This window comes from Phycodurus eques, chromosome 5, assembly GCF_024500275.1.
Source record: "Phycodurus eques isolate BA_2022a chromosome 5, UOR_Pequ_1.1, whole genome shotgun sequence".
In the NCBI taxonomy this organism is placed as follows: Eukaryota; Metazoa; Chordata; class Actinopteri; order Syngnathiformes; family Syngnathidae; genus Phycodurus; species Phycodurus eques.
In genome coordinates this window covers 15,909,333-15,932,829 of record NC_084529.1, presented here as the reverse complement: position 1 = coordinate 15,932,829, position 23,497 = coordinate 15,909,333, and the positions used below count along the sequence as shown (strand labels likewise).

The 23,497-nt window shown below is 41.8% G+C and overlaps 2 protein-coding genes across 4 annotated transcripts; one reads left to right on the top strand and one right to left on the bottom strand.

Moving 5' to 3' along the window:
- Positions 1-1,558: 1,558 nt before the first annotated feature.
- Positions 1,559-8,449, top strand: prrt4a (proline rich transmembrane protein 4a). Its single transcript, XM_061677737.1, has 3 exons — positions 1,559-1,613; positions 1,704-2,219; positions 4,774-8,449. Exons 2-3 carry the CDS (start codon positions 1,766-1,768, stop codon positions 6,825-6,827), a joined length of 2,508 nt encoding a protein of 835 aa, XP_061533721.1. The 5' UTR covers positions 1,559-1,613; positions 1,704-1,765; the 3' UTR covers positions 6,828-8,449.
- Positions 7,281-23,116, bottom strand: impdh1a (IMP (inosine 5'-monophosphate) dehydrogenase 1a). Of its 3 annotated transcripts, XM_061677738.1 has the most exons (17): positions 22,698-23,116; positions 22,319-22,571; positions 19,817-19,915; positions 18,653-18,701; positions 18,072-18,173; positions 17,890-17,964; positions 16,320-16,526; positions 16,150-16,237; positions 15,874-16,073; positions 15,462-15,552; positions 15,294-15,389; positions 13,883-14,026; positions 13,407-13,548; positions 13,151-13,294; positions 11,757-11,840; positions 11,530-11,546; positions 7,281-9,918 (listed from the first exon to the last, which is right to left on the bottom strand). In XM_061677738.1, exons 1-17 carry the CDS (start codon positions 22,738-22,740, stop codon positions 9,815-9,817), a joined length of 1,938 nt encoding a protein of 645 aa, XP_061533722.1. In that variant the 5' UTR covers positions 22,741-23,116; the 3' UTR covers positions 7,281-9,814. The 3 variants fall into 3 exon arrangements, with proteins under 3 accessions (XP_061533722.1, XP_061533724.1, XP_061533723.1); XM_061677740.1 differs by lacking the exon at positions 11,530-11,546; XM_061677739.1 differs by lacking the exons at positions 7,281-9,918; positions 11,530-11,546 and adding an exon at positions 11,559-11,657.
- Positions 23,117-23,497: the final 381 nt, after the last annotated feature.

Sequence of the window (23,497 nt, the reverse complement as noted above, 5' to 3'; positions counted from 1 at the left end):
CGAAGATAGCTGGGATAGGCTCCAGCACGCCCCCGCGACCCTTGTGGGGATAAGCGGAACGGAATATGAATGAATGAATAATTAGATAGTTCTATATATTGTATTCAGATTTTACATGTGTGGTATGTATTAAAAAAAAAAAAAAAAAAATTGTCCAGAAGTATTCATTTTCCTTCAGTGGGGAATTGTTCTATTGCCCACGGGTAAGTGAAGGATCTCAACTTCCTGACGAAATACAATCTACTAATTCCCTTACTCGTACACAGCATTTGCATTGGTATTCCAATCACAGTCTGTTGTTCAAGTGTATTCCCAAGTACTTGTCATGCTGCACCATCTCATAGAGGACTGTGTACATGCTTACGCCCCCATCAGACCCTCTGCCATGCATTATACCTCTTCGATGCCAGTCAAAGAGAATATTATTCTTTGCCAGGGCTGCGTGTTGGCCACTTTAGCACAAAGGCTACAACAACATCAGCTGTCAATAGCATCTAACGGTGTGTATTGATCCGCTCTGGTTAGCCCACAGTTGGCTACCGCAATGCTTCTGTGGCGGTCGGTTGATGAGCTCTCACTGACGTATTTATGACATTTTTATGTACTTGATGTACACTGCTGATATAGAGTTAGGATTTCTAAATAGGCTTTAAAGCCAGAGTTTGGGTTTCAAGTGAAGTTAATCATTCAAATTAGGGTTTCAAGCCTGGGTCAGAGTTTCAAACAATGTTTGGCGTTTTTAAGACAGGATTCAAGTTTCAGAGTATAGGTTTCATCTCAGGGTTAGGGTTTCAAAGTAGGGTTTCAAGCCAGGTTAGGCATTCAAATAATGGTTGCAAATTAAGGTTTCAAGCCTGAGTTAGGATTTTATAGTAGGGTCTTAAATCAGGGTTAGGCATTCAAGTTAGGGTTTCAAGTTAGATTTAAAAAATAGGGTTATGATTTCAAAATAGGGGTTTTAAGCAAGCGTTTGTCATTCAAATTAGGGTTTGAAGTTCGGGTTACAAGCCCGTGTTAGCGTTTCTAACAAGGGTTAGGATTTCAAGATGGGCCTAGGGTTTCAAAGTAGGGTTTGAAGTCAGGCTTAGGCATTCAAGTTAGAGTTTCAAGCCTGGGTTAGTCATTCAAATTTGGGTATTCAATTATGGTTTCAAGGGTTATGGTTCCAAACAAGGGTTGAGGTAAACCACCGTGCTTAAATGTAGGAAAATAAATTGTACTTAAATGATGATTTATTTCAAATATATTGCAATTTCACATACTGTAAAAAAATAAATAATAAGACTTGTACCATGTTTAAAAACAAACAGTTCTTTAAGATTAAATGCAAATGCATTGAACTGAAAAGTTAAATACAACTGAACTAAAGCAGCGATCCTTTCACATGCCACTAGTGGTACCACACTAAGAGGATCACTGATGCAGAGCACTGTCAATGTGTGGAGTGAGTCAGTCTTTTCTGCAGGGGGTGGAGTCTACAACTGTGCGTGTGTGTGTGTGTGTGTGCATCCATGCATGCGTGTACAAAAAGAAAACACAGCGCACATGATGCAGTGAGAGAGCAGTTATGCAGCGTTCCAGTGTTGGAAGCAGCAGAGTGAGCTACCAAGGAGGTAAGAATGCTGAAACAGGCACGCTCGATTCCAGTCGCTCCAGTCTAGTCGTGCTGTCGTGTTTTTAAATGTCTGTCGTTTTCCCTCTAGGGGTACAAATCACCAAGACATCAATCCAAGATGTGACAAGTGAGATTTCATAGACCCTCAGCATGCTCTTTCGGTGGAATCTTTACCTTCTCTTCCTCGTCTGTTGGCTTCTGTCATTCCACGTTGCGTTCCTAGCCGGAGAACATCCCAGGGGACCCTCGAGCAGACCTTTCGATTCTGATTTAGTGGAAAGCACGCTAGGACGTTCCTCAAGTCCATCTGTGAGTTGGGAAGACAGCTGGCAGGGGGTTCTCGGGGAATATAGCGATGTCGAGGAGGTTTCGGAGACAGCGCCGTCGTATCGAAGGGACGAGGAACCGGCGAGCTCATCAAAAGCTTCTTCAACTAATGGATTTATGCTACTCACTCCCCCAACTGGGCAACCTCCTCCAGATCTTACATCCGACACTGAGAACAGCACGCCACTTGTAGCCACTAGCAGACCGGGATGGACATTTACTTTCTCTGAAGATGTGGTTCCGATCAGGGGAGCACCGACCACCGAGACAGAAAAAGGTACGGTAAACTCCTGACTGTTCGTGGGGGATGAGGACCGAGTCCTGCCATGAACAGTAATTGCAAGTAATTGATGTTGCCCCTAAATTGTGTTATAACTGCCTTTATTAATAGTTTAAACTGCACTTATCCCACATACTAGCAAAACACTCAAAACACAACACAATCATTCCAAACTACTCTTACTATGTTAGACTTAAATATTAATGGCTTACAGATGATTTGATTAAAAAAAAAAAAAAAAAAAAAGTATCATAAGAGCGACTCTCCATAACCTACCCTAACAACCCAGGCTAAACGTAGCTCCTTCCCTACATACAAAGATCCTTGTCTTTCAGTCACAATCACTTCAACATACACTACTCACAAACTCTAATACTACTCTGATTTTCAGGATGAACCTAAAATGCACTTTAACTTTAACAGGTGATCCTAATTTGACCTTCTCCAAATCTTTGAATGCACAAGTCTAATTTTTCAATATTTCAGTACTTTTTGCACAGCTTGCTGCTCTCTAGCACAGATCTGAAAGGCAAAATTAACAAGTGGTGTATAATCTGTGAAAATTTGCAAGGATTTCCATGTCTATGCCTTTCTGTGACTCTTCCAGTCTCTTTGTTGCAACCTGCTGATACCTCTCTAACCTCAGTGTCTACTTCCTGTTTGAAGCTTCGCAAATGGCGAGGCACTGTTGATCAATTGTTAGGCGTAGTCTTGGTCTCATCAATGTCATAATGTGATCGGACTGTGCCAGTTGGTTTCCATAAGAGGAGTGATGAAATTACTTCAGCCTTTGCTGATTGGCAATGTCCTGCAAATTGCAGTGAGCGTTTTAACGTTTTTGATACTGGCGAAAAATCTCCGTGTAACTGTTCGTGTGTGGCATTCTCTAACCAATGTCTGCCTTTGACATGGCAGAGTAAGTTACTATACATCCCATGTAAACGCTGTTGTTGTCGTCTGGTTCGTGTCCAGGTTTCTGATCCATGAAGTACAATTACTCCTTTTACTTTCCACCATGTCAGTGATGGACATACTTTTGAGAGCGTACTTTCTAACTCAACTAGTTGGGCTCGAAGCAGTACAGTGCAGAATTGGTTACGCTAACCCAAACCCTAATCTGCATCACAGTTCCCTGGTTCGTGGTTCGAAAATCTTTAGCTCACTGCCGAAGAAAATGGATGGAAGCCAAGGATAGTTGAGCCTGCTATTTTATAAATTGATCCGTCACGCATCTAACAATATTATCTGTCCACGTGTGACAGTTTTACAATGTACTCTGGTGGTTGAAGCAATTAATTCACATTCATAGAGGATACATTTCCAGGAAAAGCACTTGTTGGTGTTGTTGGACTAGCAATCCATTTGTAATGATGGAGGACAAGAACTAGGACACATTCCATTTATAACCACTAATAAATCTGAACATGAGCATCCTTTTCGTGCAAATCAGTTACATATCACTCATTAGAACTTTGCTAAATTGATTCAATAACAATATACAACAAGGCCTGAGTTTATTAATAGCCGGGCAAAATGGGAGCGGCGGGGAAGTCGATATTGTCTCACTCTCATTTGCACTCGTTACTTGCGCTTGCTCCCCACTCTCTGTGTTCCCCACTCTCTGTGTGACCCACTTACAAGCCTGTTCTGTTTCATAATGGATTAACTTCACATACTCCATTTCCTTACCACACATCACTGGAGAGACTGCATCCTCGCAGCGAAGGCCATCATGGAAGACCCTTTCTAACAAGTCAAAATCCTTCACACAGTCTCTTCTCTTTAGTTTTACAGGAGACATACTATCAATTTCCTTCACAATGTCAAACAGTTCTCAGGTGTCTTGTCCTCCAGGGCCAATGTTGATTAGAGCTTTTCTTAATAAGACGACCAGGGGCGTAGTACTACTTCTGTCTAAACAGTAAAGAAAAAAAGCAAGCCCCCATAAAGACAGCAAAAGCATGGACTGTATTTTCACTCATGAAGGCTGCACTTCATCAGCAAGTCGCTGAATTAACACTTATCAATGAGTGTAGCGGATTTATGCATTAGGCGCATGCAGCGGGCATTGGTGGTGGCGGATCGATCCAAATGTTGATCGTATCGGTATTGACATTGTTATTGATATTAAAAGAGATCAGGATAATGTGATCTATACTAAAGTTTCTGTTTCAATTCCCACTCAGTGACTGAAGGTGTGATTGAATGTGAATGTTTGTCTTATGTGTCATGTAATTGACTAGTAACCAATTCAGGATGTCTCTTAGCCACATTCAGCTGAGATAGGCTCCAACTTAACCATGACCCTGAACAGGATAAGTAAGATGAGGATGAAAAGGATGGCGTCAGACAAAGTGCAACATACAGTATTTGCCTACAATATTGGTAAGCACTTCTGACAGTCTCACAGTCGAGAGGAGTTTGCATGTTGAGGCCTTTGCTTGTGTGATTTTTCTACAGGTACTTTGGCTTCCCTCCTCATCCTAAAAACATGCAAGTTAGGTTTACTGAAGACTGTCTGATTGAGTGTCGTTTTCTTGTTTTTTGACAGATGGCTCACAAGGTGCCGATGATGACCAGCAACTCCAAAAGTCTAGTGGTCCTCTCCAGACATCAGTCACACCATGCGGAACGACAATCCCGACCTGGACTCCCATGTACCAGGATGAATTTCCACCCAGTCACTCCCTGAGTCCCTCTCTGGATTATAGTCCTTCCCTTTTCGTTCCTCTGTACTCAGACTGGAACACTGCCCTTGCCACGTGGGGATTTGCCTGGGAAGCCCACGTCTACGGTCTCGGCTCTGTCTTCACGGTGTTTGGCCTGATCTCGGTGGTCTGCCTGTTGGGTCTGCCCTTCCGCTGTCCATCTGGAAGCCCCTATTTCACCCTGCTGCATTTGTTCCTCATCGGATTCACAGGAATTCAGGCTTTCTGCTTGCTTTATGACGCTTACAGACATCAAGATCGTCTCCCCACTCTGAGCTCCCTGCTGCTCTCCCAGCTTCCCTTCCCTTGTTTGATATCTGCCTTCTCCCTGGCCTTCTTTCTTCTTTCTCTGCGCTCACGCAAGCGTCTTTCCCTTTCACTCGCCATCTCGCCCTCGCTGTCTGCACTCCCCAAACCTTGCCTCCTGTTGTCTTTATCCCTGGTGCACTTTGGTGTTTCTCTGGGCTGCGTTGGCGTTCTGCAGCTTTTTCACAGCCTCCCCAGTATCATTCTCCTGCTCCCTCAAGGTCTGTTTGTGTGCTTGACACTCATTCTCTCGTGCTCCTACGTCATCTTTTACTGTCTGATAAAAGTAGACACCAGACACATCTATAGGCTGAATGACAATGGGGAGGGTGGAGGATCTCCTGAGATGATGCAACCCGCAAGTTGCCCTTTTGCAAAAGTGGAAGATTGGGGTCGGGCGGCAGGTGCTGGAATCGGGGCTTCCTTGTGTTTATTAGGATGTGGAGGCCTACAGCTCTACGGAATCTTACATGCTCTTGGTTTGGGTGGGGTTGAACGCGACGGCTTCCTGCCCTGGCCCTGGTGGGGCTATCAGATCGGATGCCGACTGTGTGAGGCCGGAGTTTGCCTCGGTTTGTCTCTTATCGGCACGCATCCTCTGTTCTGTCACACCAAGTCCTTCAAGGCTCATCCTAGGCCAGGGTCTTGGTCTCGACTGTCCTGCAGCTCACCCTCGCGTGGGATCACTCTGCCCACTCCAGGACGTGCAAATTCTACCATAATTTCCTGGTCTCAAGACAAACCAGAAGAGATGGTAGTGTGTGGTGTCACGACAAAGGGACAGTCAGAGGTTCTTCCTCTTGGTTTGATGGTGGATCGTCCTGGAAAGGAGCTTGCCTTTATCTCTTTGCCGAACCAATCCCACACTGCTTTACTAACTACACCAACAAGTCCAGCACACAAACCTAAAAACGTAGACTTCCAGCTATCCTCCCTGAGTCTAGGGGCTGACTCTACTGTGGACCTACGGCCTCCATCTCCAATAGACTTGTCCCGCAGCATTGACCAGGCTCTCTATAGCGAATCTCTATTCGCTCACAGTATATTTGGCTTGCCAAGACTCTTCCCTAGTTCTTCCAGCCATTCACTAGGCTCTCCTAAACAAGGCACATCAAAACAAGGGCCTGCCTCAGAGGAAAGTTCTCTCTATCGAACCTCTTCCTGCGGAGACCTGGATCAAGAGGACAATTCTAAACCTTCCCAGCCTCACGGTATACTGAAATCACAAAACAAAGCACCTGTGTCATCAGAGCAGTCTGACTGGAAAGGAAGTGTCTCTGGTTCCACTTTGGGCCTGTGTAGCAAACCCAAGGAGACCAGAAAACTGCGCTCCAATTCCTGGGCAAACAGAGGGCAAAACATGGCACAGAACAGCCTACCACGTGCCATCCCTCATTTGTCTTACCGCAGACGTTACCGAACCTTGAGCGTCGCCTCCAAGGATGGCCCGGGGTTTGGGCAACTGGCGGGGACTAAACATCTGAGTGAGAGCAAGCAGCTGGAGTGGGATCTGGCCGTGCAGGCGGAGTTTGTCAACGTGTGCAGGCAAATTGACGCTTTGAGCATTTGCAGTGACACCATTGAACTGTAGACTGTGACGTTTCTATATGAAATTTGAGTGCACTCGAAACACAACGAGATTAAAAAAGATTTATAGATTACATAGAAAAGTCTACATTTGTAAAAATACACTTGTTTAACAGAAACAATGTATAGAGTAAATAATGTGGAGAGTGGCAAAGTACGGGTGCATCTGAATGAATTTTAATATCTTTGAAAACAAACCCCAAATACACCATCAACAAATTGGAAGACATGATCCATCCCTCCATCCATTTTCTGAGCTGCTTATCCTCACAAGGGTCGCGGGAGTGCTGGAGCCTATCCCAGCTATCATCGGGCAGGAGGCGGGGTACACCCTGAACTGGTTAACAGCTAATAGCAGGGCACACATAAACAAACAACCATTCACACTCTCATTCACACCTAGGGACAATTTAGAGACTTCAATTAACCTACCCTGCATGTTTTTGGGATGTGGGAGGAAACCGGAGTGCCCGGAGAAAACCTACGCAGGCACGGGGAGAACATGCAAACTCCACATAGGCGGGGCCGGGGATTGAACCCCGGTCCTCAGAACTGTGAGGCAGACGCTCTAACCAGATATACACCGTGCCAGAAGACATGATAAACAATTAAAATTATTTTTAGTAGAGAAATTAGTTAGCAATTGACCTTAAAAAGTATTTCATGTTTTGTGAACCTCTGTATGAGTTCCACTTTTTGAATTGAAGTTACTGAAATTGTTTTAATTTTTTTACTGAACTTTTCTAACATATTCTAATTTATTGAGATCCACCTGTAAAGTATTTTTGCAGTATTTAAACCTTAACACACTGTATGTTCCACGTTCTGAATTTGTATTGTACATATTGAATATACAGTATTAAAAATTTTTTTTTTTAAAAAGCTATTACAGTACTATGAGGACAGTTTCCTTTTTTTCCCCTCCAGAATTAAAATGACTTAACAGTAGGCACACCTGCACAATCTAAGGAAATACAAGAGCTACTTTACTAATTTACTCTTTATCAGCAGTAGCAATGCTCAGCTTTGATTGACACTGTCAGACAAATGTACTAAAGAAGTTTTATTATATTTGTAACTCAGTTGTAGGCATTTGACCTCGATTTTCTACACGAAATAGGCAAAATATTAGAAAGCCCTCTCAGTATGACACAGTGCAGTTGATGTTGCAAACTAAAACCACTTGAACAAGCATGACAGTACAGCATTGTTAAATTAACACCTGTCTGACAGTGTCGAAGGTGATCAATTATCAGAACAAGAGCGTTTTGTCAATCAGTGTCATCTATTTAATCAAGAATAAAGGTGTACGCTCCAGCAGTCTTTCTCTCACACAGACACACAAAACGCAGCAAATACACATTCTTACATATTTGTACAAGTTGGTTCTTTTGTTCCTTCTGTCATATTAGTCAGCCCATTTTATATAAAGCGTACACCAGAAGATCCTGAGTGAGGTCATATACTGTACATACCATTGGGAGAAATTACCCTGAATGTGTACTCAACAATCCAAACGAGACACGAATGAAGGAATGTACAATGAAAAAAAAAACATAACATTGTTCCATAAAAGTACATGTTTGTGATGCCTTCCTCTCATAATGAAATAAAATATGGAATAGTCAAAACACAAATGGACTTTTTCTTCTAGTACCCGACTTTCCAACTTAAACATTCAAAACCCACTCAGCAGACACTTAATAAGGTACACCAATACAATCCAATGTCATGTCTTGTTGTTTTGCAGTGCATTTTTACGCCACTGCAAATTACATTAATATACATATTGTTAAATTAATGTTTTATGAAAAAAAAAAAAAGCATTATCTTATATACACAGTTATTGATACAGTTCTCAGGTCTCATTAGTTTGTGTAGACCGAGGGTGGGCAACTTTATTTTTAAAACGGTACGGGCCAGGTCATTTGTAAATGCGGTAATTAAATAAATCGATACATAAATAAAAGGGTAAAATGTTTATGTAAATATGTAAAAGTTAAATTATAATTTAATATATTGTTATACATTTAGAATTTGTTTAACAACATACATTATTTTGTGTTATGTATAATTAAATAAAAGAAAGTAAAGTCTATAAATAAATGTCTATGTAAATTGTTTTTATTTTTATTTATTTACAAGAAATACATTTTTTATTGAATGAGATAAACGAATAAAACATGAATAAATATATTTTAACTATCCAATTTTGGGGAAATAAGTGAGCACGTAAAATCTAATACCTACATTTTAAATGAATTATTTAAATACACATAAATACACATACATTTATATGCATGTATTATTTTATTTTATATTTTATATTTTTTTATATTTTAATAAAATATTAATTTTAAATGTTAATGATGTATATTATTAAACCAATTATTCAATAGTCTAATAAAGAATACATGTCTATTAAACATTATTTTAATGATTTTTAAAAAAATTATTTATTTACAAGAAATTCATTACAATTCAAGCCTCTTGCATTTGTAGTTCTGCTGCAACCACAGCTGGACCTTTGCACACATTCACAACTGCAAATACATATTTTCATCTTTTTTTTGACAATTAAACTCCTTGAATCCTTGAAATGCACAAAACATCAATAAATACACTTCAACTAAAAATATTGTATGGGGAAAATGGCTACTTTAATGCAACAAATATTACAGAACTCTTGATAATATAAATGCATTGTAGGCCAGATTAAAAAAACTAAACAAAAAAAAAACATTGCCCTCCCCCGGTGTAGGTGTACCTTACGCTTTACAGATGAGTGTGTCGAAGCTTCTTAAAGCGGGGTACACACAAACTGAAATTTAAATGTGAAAAACCCCACACATGATGAGGAAATATGGTCACATAATTAATTTACCAACTGGCTGTTTGCTCTTCAGAAATTATGGACAGACAAGTTTATGAGTGAGTCAAAGCAGTGTATGATGTCTAGAAAATGGTTATGAAATATGAAGTCGAGCTTGTTCACATGTGAATCATGCGTCTGCTCAGCAGGGCAGGTGCCGGGACGTCGGGCCCCGATCGGGCGTTTCCCTTTCCTCTGCCCTCAGTAAAGTCGCTTCTCATAACTGCCAGGGATACAGAATGAGTGAAAATGAACATTTCCCCTTGTGGTAACGACTCTCACTGTATGCTATACGAATGATGCCCAACCTCTGTGCCAGATGTGTTGCAGAAAATGTTACAATTTAAGGTAAACTGATCCAGAAATCACTATTTATCTATAACAAATAATGTATCTTTGTTCATTTATCTACAGCATGCCAGCGACGTACAGTGACAAGCAGAACAATTCAATACTCTCCCACTAAATGGGAGAAGGTACAATTGACATTTGTGTCCACCCGTTGCCATTTATTCAACAGAATTGTGTTCGACTAAAGAGGCCCAAATTTTCAGGCTTAAGTACATTTGAGATGAGATCATCATTATTTCAAAATACAGTAAACCCCTGCTAGTCACTACCCAGACAATTTTTTTAAATTGCCCTTAGATACCACAAGATGCCGGCAAAGCATTCTTTTCTTTTAGACAAAGCTATGGCCTTAATAGATGACACTCCTAGCCTCAGTTCACCATTGGTGCTCGACATCAAGATGCCACCAGATGGCGCAAAAGCAATGTTTTTAGAAGATGCACAGCTTTGGACTGGGGACAAAAACAGTAAATCAGCAAGTTTTTAAGCAAATATTGTAGGATTGCTTGCCTCTAAAATCCGAATGTCAAACCGCGAATATGCATGGGTTCTCGGTATATAACAGGGGTGTCAAACTCATTTTAGTTCACAGGCCACATTCACCCCAATTTGATCGCAAGTGGGCCGGATCAGAATATTCAGGGGTTAATAATTTATAAATACTGTAACAACTGTTCCAAAATGTTCCAATTTTTTTGGTGCAAATAATTACAAGTACATTCGGAAAATATTCACTTTCATTGATTATTATCTTGTTGCAAATGTTTTTGCAAAACATATGAACAATGTGAAAATGATTTCAATCAACAGTATAATGAATCAGTTTTCTCACTTACACATGTGCAACTGACAGATCAAAGTGGCTATATATATATATATATATATATATACACCCACACACACACCATTTATTAAATAACTTATTATGTAGAAATTATTTTAAATTTACAAACATTTTCACATCCAGAATGTCATTTCAGTGGTAGCTGGTCCTTTAGGTGGTCATCACTGCGACTTCCAGTGGACAAAATTTGCAACAGCAAATACTTTTATTGAAAAATAGCAGTTAACGTGTTCTCTTGTCACATGGGCCGGATTGGACCCCCGATAGGCCGGTTCCTGCCCGCGGGCCGTACGTTTGACACCACTGGTATATAGTGCACTTTTTGTAAATTTAAGAAAGTAATTTTTGTTCGGTGGCATGCCGTAAAATACCGTTCGCCTCATAGCATGATTGCCAAAATCATTTTTCACATACCGTTACAATGTCAACATAAATACCAATGTAATTGCCAAAAATGGTGTGTTTCGTTTTCCAAGAAGATTCAAATATGACTTTGACAATTATGCTATTAGAGCAACAATACGGTATGTGCCTTAACTGAATAAAGGTTGGGAAACACTGGGTTATATTTCATTAGGGTATAGATAAGTGAGAAACGGATTATGGAAGAAGGAGAAAAAGCAGCATGGTTGTACTTACATGGTACAAAAGAATATCTAAAATGACAGCATGAGCAAGAAGAGGAAGAGAGTATGATGTTTCATGGCCATTGCATCCAACAACAGGACCACATAAGGTGAGTTCAAAACTGTACGGTTGCTAGGGGTCTGCCACCACAATGAACACAAAAGTACTTAAATTGGATGACACAGGGACACAATGGGAAAGGAAAACTTTGAGGGTAAAAGGTTTTGCAATATAATTACGAGTGAAGGCCGTGGACTCCTCCTTCCATCTGAGCAGACATTGTTCTCTTCTCGAACTTCAGCTCTCCGGAATACATCATCGACCTTGAATGAAAACAACTCGGTATTAACTGGCTTTTCCAGCAGATGGTGCTGTTTTTCGTTGTTTCAAATCTTTATTTATCTCGATATCTTATTGACTGCTTGTGTTCTGTGACAATATAAGATAAAGTGTAGACTCTCTCCTTTCTCCAGAAAAAAAAAAAAAAAATCCATTTAGCAATCAGCAGTAGAACGTGGGTCGGTTTCACCAAAAACATCGGTTTCTGTCTCAAAAGCGGAAAAAATTAGCTTTTTGTGAAAAGAAACATATCAAGCAGTACAGTGACTCTGACGCTATTATTTTTTTTGCGCTTTTGTGATGCATCAAACAATAAAACAACAAAGACGAGCGAGGAAGGACTTCTTCTCGCTCTTATTTACTGCTTATTCTCACTAGGGTCGCGGGCGTGCTGGAGCCTATCCCAGCTATCCCCGAGCGAGAGGCGGCGGTACACCCTGAACTGGTCAGCAGTCAATCGCAAGAAAGGACTTCTGATGGCAAAATAATAATTGATTTACAAACAGACAACTATGAAATGCGCCGTGAGTGACGCTGACCACCATATGGCTGGAGCTGAATGTCAGTGACTTTTTTACATGGCGGATGCCATGCACTCCATTCACTCCATTCAAAGCTGTGCTGATTTCAAATTTAAAGCGATGCAACAGGCATCTGTTGGTCAATACAGTGGTTTACAAACCTGAATTTTACAGTAAAGCTTGACGAGACCCTATTCGCCGTCTAAGTGGAACGCTACCTCCACAAGATAAGAGCTGCACTGAATTATTTTTATTGGATGCACGGATTAACATTCGCCAACAGCGTTAGGGTCCGATGAGCAGAACACACTTCATTGCTCAGTGAATTTGTTTGGGTGCGGGCCTGCTGGGGCATGAATGGTTGTTTTCCATGAATTCCACATAGCAACAAGTGATGCAACAATGAAATTTTGAATTTTGGGACATTAATAAAGAACAGTGATTTTAGTTGCAAAATCAATTAGTATGCTAAATCTCATCTCATGAACTTTATATTACCCTATAACCGATACATTTTATTTTTCAAATGTATTTATAATAACGTAGTGTGTGGGTGTCTAACTTCCTGTTCCTGCCACTTCTTCCTGTCCTTTCTCTGCTGGGGTTTCCACCAACTTGAAAAGTAAACAGTTAATGTGACTCTTGGGTACCAGTTTTATCTTTGTTGGACTTTTCTAGAACAACAAGTTTGTTATGTACCCATGAAAATGTTTCATCTGAGAGAGAAATTGCATGATAGCGTGTACTGTATGTAAATTGATATTTTTTCTTACCGTAAAATTGACAAACTCTTGGCTCCGATGTCCTGGCAGCCATGTTGAATGCCAGCAATGAGGTATGGCACAAACTTTTGGATGGAGCCTTTGTCTTGAACTGACCCTGATACGCCTTGAGCCACCTTCACCTTGTCTCCCTCACTGGACACGCAAATAAAAACCAAAACAAAACCAAAAAAAAGTGTAAGATAATAGCATCACATGACAATGTTGGTTTTATAGGAAAGGTGACAAAGAAACCACCATAGCCCACCTAAAGTAGCGCTTCTGACTGTTGTTTTTCTCCATGGCATCTAAGGAGCCCATTCCTCTGTACTTTTTCAAACGCACCCCGTCGGAAAAGAAATATTCTCCCGGAGCCTCCGTAGTTGCCGCCAGCAGTGAGCCCATCATCACTGAGCGGAGAAAATAGTCGTGACAAAAACAGTAAAATAATTCGTAGTATGATGCAGTACATTTATACGCCACATATATCTACATTCATAAACATATTGTCAGATTAGTAGCGCTCTAAGAGTCACAATCAAAACGGCATCATCACTTTAGTTTAGGCAGAATTCTTGTTCTGGTTCTCAATGCATTGTGCATGTGTACCTAATGAAGTGGCTAGTGATTGTAACTCACGACCAGTCCAGGGTGTGCTCTAACTGGGATAGGCTACAGCTCAACCCGCGACCCTGATGACGACAAGCGAAAATGGAAAACGGAAGACTGAATTTCACATCTCACCTGTCGATGCTCCCAGAGCCAGCGCTTTGTCCACGTGCCCCACTGTCTCAATGCCCCCGTCAGCAATTACGGGCACTCCAAAGCGCCGGGCGTACTCTGCAACCTTGTACACCGATGTGCCTTGGGGCCGCCCGCATGCCATCACTGTGGAGCCAAGAACGAAATGTCGAATATAGGTAAAAAAAAAGTTTAGCATATCTGCTAGTAGATTTTTAAATGAATAATAGTGTTTTTACTATCGGAGTTTGAGAAGTCCTGTTTGGTCGGCGGTCCTTGAACACACCTTGTGTGAGGTGAACAGTCAGTTTCCCTCACGTTTGGGTTAAGTGCTTATTGTATAGCATATTTCTTTGCTCATGTGTGATGTCACGTCAATTTGTGCTGACGTGTTATTCACTCTGTATGCGAGCTAATACTGTTGAGCCACATCAAGGTGAAGGTGGTTTGTTTGTGTTGACTAATTGAACGACCGAATACAATTGTTTATGTAACATGGGTTCATGATTGTGTACATACTAGATGCATGACGTTGATGCTATGCTGATTCTTCTTTGTCTGTGTTGTTACAGACCACAGTAAATAAATCAATCCAAATGGATTGCCACTCTTGTGTTCTTTAAAGACCCAGTAAAGCCTTAAAGATTTTAAGGATTTTTAAGGATTTTGTGCAACTGAAGCCAACGTTCTTGTTTTTGCCACCGACTATTTTCTGCTGCTTGAGCTGCCGTTGCCATTTTGTGGCGTGTCTGTTTTGTCAAACAACTGTGATGTTTGTTGCCATTTGATGACGTATAGGTCGGCTGCGTGCCTCATGAGCATTCATACTGCACTCATGTTGGATACATATCCGATTTATATCCATGTATGAAAGAGAACTGGGTCGGATATGAAAAAATCGGAACTGTACTGTTCACATTGACATGAAAAAAATCAGATACACGTCACATTGGACAAAATAAAAAAAAAACGGAATTGACCTGCAGTGTGAACATTGCCTTTGACTGACAGCTGAAAGTTCCGCATTGTTTTTGCAGACACATTCATAGCGACTGAAAGCGTCACCATTTCTTTACCATTTTAAAACCTAATCTCGTATACCATTTTTCTTGAATTCATTCAAATTTAGCAGACTTGTTAACAACACAGTTCTCAACACATTGTTTTGGCTCACTTTACAGGGTCTTTAACTTGAGCACTGTCACTCTGAACATCGAGCCATTATGATGTCATCAACTCTCAAATGCAACGTCTGACTTAGGTGACAGCTTTTGTTGCTGTGCCTGCGAGCTGGCTAGCAGTTTGTCTCAGTTGTGAATAACTAAGTTGTTGGGCAACTTCATTTTTGTTTGTATAAAAAGACCACGGGAAAGGAGTGAATGTTTGTAGATGATTTGCACACTGTATCATTTACCTTCCTGGGTGATGCAGATGGAGCCACTGCCCATGCCCACCCTGAGGGCATCGACACCGGCATCAATGAGATTTTTAGCCTGAGCAGCTGTTACCACTAGAGAGATACAGACGTGAAAAAGGCCTGACGATACTTTAGTATGGGAGATCTCACAGTAAACAAGCTCACCGTTTCCTCCAACCACCTGGAGTTCCGAATACTTCTGTTTGATGTAGTTTATCATGTTGATTTGATAGACTGAGTTACCCTGGGAGGAGTCCTAGTGAGAAGAAGACGGTTAACGGGAAGGTGAGCCAGCTATTTGATGTCTAAACCAATGTTTCTCAAAATGTGGTCCCAGAGAAACAATATGTGGTCCACATTTAATTGAATTTTGTTTCACCGGTAATGTTTTGCAGGAGGCATATTATGTTTTTTTTTTTCACAATTCAAAACAGTTCCCAAGTGTCTTAGGAATTCCTTCATCTGAAAAAGTTTGATAAACACAGGTTTAAAACATGAGCAGTGTTTATTCAGGATTTTCTTATCTACAGCATGTTGTTTTATTCATAAACTTTATCATAGTGCTGTCGAAACCCACCAGGACCACCACGTCCACCCCCGCCTGCATGAGGAGGTCCAGTCTGTACTTGTCATCGTCCCTGGTGCCGATCGCTGCCCCGCAGAGCAGCTGCTTACGGGAGTCCTTAGAAGCCAGAGGGTAATCTCTGTTCTTCTTCAAGTCGGTCCTAGCGATGATGGCCACCAATTCGTCACTGTCGTTGACAATCGGTAGCTTACCTAAAAAAGTAAGAGAGGATATTTGTGTTTGGGTTCAAGTGTTGATTATTTTCCTTCTATCATAGTCCATGTTTACCCTTTTTGCTACGTTGTAGAATATCATTAGCCTCTTTTAGCGTGACACCAGCGAGTGCGACAACTAGATCCTCTCTTTTGGTCATTGCCTATAAAAATAGGTCAGATTGAATCTAAATGACAGATATTTAGCATTTCTATGATCTTAATATGATTAAAATGAATACACACGTCCTCTAGAGGTCTGTCGTGGTCCTTCTCAGACAGGAAGTCAATGTCTCTGGAGGTGACAATGCCGACCAGCTTGCTTCCCATCTTGCCGGTTTCCGTAACGGGGATCCCAGAGAAACCGTGGCGGGTCTTGGCCTCGAACACGTCACCCACGGTGTGTCGGGGGCTCATTACCACAGGGTCTGTAATGAAGCCCTGCTCAAATTTCTGAATAAGAACAAAATATAGCAAAGTAAAACGTCAGTTGTATTTAAGAGCGTTTTCACATAGAGTCGTTATAAAAGAACACTTTCACGCTAGCACCATTTGGTTGATCTTACTCAAATTTCTTTTCCCTCTTAATGTGGTTCCTTTGGTCAGATGTCAAAACATAATTGTAAAAAGAAAGCAGACGAAAGCGGAAACAGTATAAGTATACAAAACCATTAACTGATTTGGACCAGACAAAAAATAGTAAAAAAGTGTACAAAGGGACACAACTTCCTTTGCATTTACATTGCAAGCTAATTTGATAGAGGATCCACTTCATGTTCTGGTTCTTCCCAGTTCTGTTGGCACTTCAGTCCAGACAGTAGCATTAAAAGGTAATGCAAACTTGGACCACTTTGTGTTCACATTGCATAAGTGAACTGTACCCAGGACTTCAATCCAACAGGGTTTGGAGTGTTCACACAAGCACAATCAACCCTTACTAATTAATCTGATTTCACGCCTACATATATACTTAGCTTTCTCTGGTCCCAAACAGTTGAATGGTCCAACCCTCCTGTTTGGTTTCTTTTATAAAAGGACCAAGGAAAGCAAAATCACAACAAACTGCATGAGCTGCAGAACAGTTGGTCTCAATGACTGTTCTCACCCGACTAAGCAAACCACACCGATTGGGAAAACCCATGTGAAAAGAAACCAAACATGTTCGAAACAGACTGTGTTTACAAAACAGGTGATTTGGACCAGACAAAACAAAACAAAACCTCAAACGAAAAGCGGACAAACTGTGGAGGGGATAATTTTTCTTTGCGTTCACTTTGCAAGTGATGAGAAAGATGATCTCGTTCCTCTTCTGGGGCCTCAGTCAATACGGTTGCAATACAAGGGGAAGTAAACCTGGACTTTTTTCTGTTCACATTGCATGTTGTTACTTGAACAGCAAAAGGACTTGAACCAAACGGGTCATTGCAACAGAGTTTGGGTTTGTTTGGAGTGTTTACAGACTTACTAATCAATTTGATTTCAAACCTATTGTGCGCTCTGCTCTCTCTGGTCCGAATAGCTGATTTCTTTTCTTTTCAGACAGTTCACAGAAGTGGTTGTGCTCACACCGGATCAAACAAATAACACCTATGAGGGAAACTCACAACAGTTTAAAACAGACCAAAAAGGGCTAGCATGAAAGAACCCTGGTCATTTGGACATCTGAAAAGGATCAAGCCCATGTCCATGTCCGGATGCAAACACATGTGATTTAGATTAGGTTTTGGGAAGATGTATGTACTGATTGTAAATGGAGAAAAATGTGTTAAGTATTTTTGTGTTGCACCATCACTAATGGCTTATGCTCATATTTTACCTTGACTTTGCGCACCTCATTGGCCTGGAACTCAGCTGTACAGTTATGATGAATGATTCCAATTCCACCCATCAACTGAAACCGGACAATCAGAGACAGGCGATACCTTTTCAGTATGAAGCAATCAGACAGATATACTGGATGCACAATAACATGCCACATGAGTGCCAGGCTGCACTCACTGCCATAGCGATGGCCATGGATGACTCTGTGACTGTGTCCATGGGAGATGAAATGAGAGGTGTCTTCAGTGTGATCTTCCGTGTTAATGCAGATGTTAGGTCCTACAAAATAGCAAGCAATTGACGCAATACAATGTAAGTTTATCAAGCGAGAGTGACTGTATTGCCACAAAGATGTGTGTATTAATGTTTACATTTGCACCTTGCCCATGCACAGACCACATTGCAGAGCTGCATCTGAAACTCATTTGTTAACCAAATGCATTTGGTCTGAGCATGCTTATTTTGTTTCATTGCACACAATGAGCCCAAAAGGCAACCCCAGACCATTAGAGACCAAATTCACTCGCTCGAGGCCAGGTTGCACAGGTGTGTGTTTCTTGCGAGCAGCTGCTTTCTGACGACGACCAATGTGATCCATGCATGAAATCAATTTAAGGTCGCAGCAAAGTTTGCAAAGGTGTAAACAAGGCGAGTGTAATAAACATGCGATAGAGGTGAATGACAAAGGATGATACTGGAGCGTTAATGGTCAATTTCTCACTGAATGAACCTTGGTCGTAATGATTGCTGATACTCACCACCTCATCAGAAGTAAAATCTATGAAACCAGGCAGGATCAAGAAGTCACTGGAAGGGGAGACAAAATATAGGTTAGAAGCATTGTAGTTGATTGACTGATTACATACAGTATGTACATAACATTTTTAAAACATTATGGGAAATGTATGTTTTTGTATACAAATACTTGGGTGTCCCACCCATCAAGTGTGAAATTAAACAAACAAGTAAATCTTTTGTTATTTGCCTATTTCTGTCTGTGAATGAGCCGTTCTGAATATTACAAATTGTGTTGTCATGATTTGGCAAATTTACAGAATTAACGCCCACTCCGAACATCCACCATTTTCAAGCAGTGTATGGTTTACAAGGAAACACTATGTCAACCTTTAACAGCATCTGATAAGCCGCACATACTCGAATGTTAGGTTAAGTTGTCGACAGGGTGGCAAAGAAATTCACGAAAGTTGAAAACTTGGCAACACTGAGTGGACCAAGCTCTGCGCCTGGTGGTCACGGTAATGAAAGCAATACTCTGCATTTGATGAGAAGGAACCGCCCCCTACAAACCAGACTGATTTCAGACATACTGACAAGTGGATATGAAGTATCACTGTACCAGTATCGTCCTTGTTGCTGTCATCATGGTACTATTACTGTCATTGATGCGGCTGTTGTGCCCATTGTTCTCTCGTCCCTCTCCTGGCTGCTCAACCCCTCTATCCCGTTATCGTTTTTTTTTTTAATTGTAAAACAAAACAATGTTCCCTTTAAGGCTAGTGTCGGGGTAAGCTTTAGTTTACATATGAATTTCTGCTTATTTAAGACAGCTTCAAATCCAAATGGAAAGGTTCTGCTTTGAATGTATCCACTTGGCACTGACAAACCCTGCAAACAGTACAACCCCCATTAAGGAAACTAGTGACACCATTATAATACATGCACACACACATGCTCACACACACATAAATACATGCTTTTAACATCCACTCAGCACTCAGTCATCCTTGAAAGTAGTGCTACTTGAAATAATCCTCCATATAAAACCCATGCAGATATGTTATCGGTGGTAAGATTACACAGTTAATGGAAGATGTTGCATAACTGTGCACTTTTGTTGCACTTTCTGTGTCAGCTGGAGAAATGTATGTTGTGCACATGGCTGCGTTGTGGACATCCCTTACTTGTACGTCAGCCCGTCACCGATGGCAAAGAGCTGTTGCGCTGTCAGCCCGTCCTCGGGAACGTAGCCTGTGCCTCCACTGATCAAGTAGTCGGCCATACTGAAGTATAAAACACACATTCAAGTCCTCAGAATGGATGGTATACTCCTTTTTATGTTTGTTTGTGAATAATAGGTGCCAGGGTACTTCAAGCGACTGACAACCGCCGACCTGAACTGCAAATATGACAAAAGCTTTTTTTTTTTTTTTTTTTAGCAAGTAGTAGCAAGTAATTTAGCAAAACATAATTGCCAGCCAGTCACTGATGATGTAGTGGTACATTCGCCTGACTTTGGTGTGGGCAGCGTGGGTTCAGTTCCCACTCAGTGACGGTGTGAATGTGAGTGTGAATGGTTGTCGGCGTCTACATGTGCCCTGCGACTGGCTGGCAACCAGTTCAGGGTGTAGTCCGCCTTTGCCCGAAGTCAGGTGGGAGAGGCTCCAGTGCGACCCTGAACAGGATAAGCGGTATTGAGGATAGATGGCTGGATAATTGCTAGCGTGCTAATTGACGAAAGCGTGATTCCCATTTCACTGTCAAAAGAGCACACCTGTGCCTTTAATCCGAGCATCAAAAAACTAAATGAATTAGTCAGTCCCTCAATGATCGTTACCTATGTCTGAATTTCCACCACAGCTATTTTTATTTTTTTTTTCACACACACATACACACACACTGGTCTGATTAGGCAGCGGCGGGCCTGCCTCGGTGAGGGTCTATTATGATAAACGGCCAAAACACTCAGTGAAGCCGGGGTACTCAACTGATGATCTGTCACATAGGTGAAGAAAACCATGGTCATTTGAAGCTTTGACAAAAGCAAAGAAACTTTGCTTTTGTCAATCCAAGCAAGTGTTGACGGCACGGATTTTAACACCCAGTCTTTTTAGACATTCACTGCCATTGACGGCTTTAGAAGTCAAATACCCATGTTAACTGGGAAGGCTGGCAGTGAATGAGTTTTTAACTAACCTATATTGCGTCATTTGGGTAGTTAATTGCACATTATTATTACCTGAACCAAATGCAAAAGAGAGGTATTGTTAACTACCATACTGGTTGGTTAACTGGTTTGTAGATTAGACTTTTAACAAGAAACTGTATGTACAAAATTTGGAGAGAAATAAACTCATACTGGTGGCACGGTGGGCGACTGGTTTGAGCGTCTGCCTCACAGTTCTGAGGACCCGGCTTCAATCCCCGGCCCCGCCTGTGTGGTGTTTGCATGTTCTTCCCGTGCCTGCGTGGGTTTTCTCCGGGCACTCCGGTTTCCTCCCACATCGCAAAAACATGCATGGTAGGTTAATTGACAACTCTAAATTGCCCGTACGTGTGCATGTGAGTGCGAATGGTTGTTTGTTTGTATGTGCCCTGCGATTGGTTGGCAACCAGTTCAGGGTGTACCCCCCCTCCTGCCCGATGATAGCTGGGATAGGCTCCAGCACGCCCGCAACCCTAGTGAAGAGAAGTGGCTCAGAAAATGGATGGATGGATAAACTAATACTTATCCTGCCCAGAATTACAGCAAACTACACAGATTATCCCCACAGGCTCCAAATATGTCATTTGAATAGTGATTCTTTCACCTTGTTGGAGTTCTGCGTTATTCCAGTTTTGATCTTATCCCTTAGAAAAAACACGTAACATAAAGTGACTTTTGCAAAGACTAGCTGCAATGCAGTTTTGTTTGTTTGTCTCTCTCTTGAGCTCTGTCTTGCACACATGCTCCTGCCAGATCCTCCTTCAAATCATCACAGGAAATGCTCTCAAAAAGGATCTGTCCTTGTCAATTGAAACTCCTTCTACACACTTAAGATAGCAAGCTCAGTGGGGTAAGAGGATTTGGGTGCGTGATAAACAGACTTGTGAATGTGCAGAGCAAACAAACAAGGGGAAAGTTCACTGTTGACGCCAGGGTTGCCCAAATATAGGGTTGGAACCCCAAAATGGGTCCCAGCACAATCATTAATGGGTCACTGATTGTCAAAAATAAGAGTGATTGTATTGACCATCAAGCATTTTATTAATGCTGTGGTCATAACATCCATTCATCTTCTATACCGTTGGTCCTCATTAGGGTTATGGGGGAACTAGAGACTCACAAGGCACATGTGGATAGACGACCATTCACACTCACGTTCACAAGTTTGGACGATTAAAGAATCTCAGAAGACGGAATGCATGAGGAAGCCAGAATACCTGAAGAAAACCAATGGGAGCCTCACAACTTGGTTTACTGGTACCAGGAACCTCAGAACTGTGAAGTAAATGTGCTAACCAAACGTGAGTCAGACGTCCTGGTCACATACCTCACCATTCTGGTTATGGCCATGCGTGATACAAATTTATTTATTTGGGTCTCAGGGAGGAAGTAGATATCTAATTCCCAATGAAAAGTTGCTCTACATTTCTGTGCAAAGTTATTCTCAGGTCAGTCAGTGCAGTTTCATAGTCAGACTAACCTCTCTGGTTCATACCCGGCTTGGATACGCATGGCGCTGTACCGCTGCGCAGCAGTCTCGTGACCGTGACCGTGTGTCGTGGTGTGGACGTTAGCGCCGTAAAGGTGGGCCTGCTCCCCATCTCTGCTGGGCAGGCGAGGCCGTGCCGGTTCCATATCCCCCACAATCCTCCGGTAGTCAATCTGGTAGTTGTCCCTCTCCTCCTCCCCGAAGCGTTCGTAATTATGACCATCCATCTCAAGGAAATCCAGGGCTACGACGGAAACGGTCCGTTCAGGGATCGTCGAATTCCAAACAAAGTCACTCTGTCGCAATTAGAAGCAAGCGTTCACAACCATCGCTTGGAGTGCATGCTCACACAAACACCTTTCAGACACACCTGACATGGGCTGAAGCTGTCCTGTCATCTGTTTTGCTGCCATCACAGCAGAACCCCAAAGGAAAAAAAGGATTTGCAGGGACAAGTGATGATTTCTGAGTTAGTGTCAAATCAAAGTCCTTTAAAAACAAAAGTACTCCAGTCTCTCAGCGTTCATCCTTCAAGCTTCTAGGAAGTCTTTTAAGTTGTTTATGACCAAGGTACACCATGTTTATTTGCCTAAAGGTCCCTGTGGCATGACCAGCATCTGGGGATGGAGATAACTCTTAGGTAGCAGAGACTTGTCCTCCCTGGAGACCCCCACCCACCCAGCTACAGAACTCGGTGTTAATTGGTTATTCCAAAGGTTATTCCTATACCCAATCTGGTCACCACCGTTTTCCTGGAGCAGGCAGAGCTTAAGTCTGTTTCTGACAGTAGCGGACGTCACTCTGCCTCAAAGAGGATTGGGAGCGTTAATACAGGATGGGGTGGTGTGAGGTGGGTGTGTAGGGTTGAGTGAGGCGGCTGGGCTGAGAGAGAGAGAGTGTGAGAGAGAGCAGTCAAGAAGACGCTTCAACCCTCCTGGGGATTAGTTTCGTGTGAATGTGCATGTTTATGCCAAGCTCAAGGAGACAGCTCTGTGAATGAGACCGAGGTCAAATCCCACATTGATGTTTGCGAGCAGCCCGTCTGGTCGAGGCAGAAAGAAGCTCAATTGAGAATTGACTTGTGGTTATTGTGTAGTGTAGAGTTTTCACTTGATTTTAAGACTTTTGCGTTAAAAGTGCGTTTTTTGACAGAATTTTTGACTAACTTAA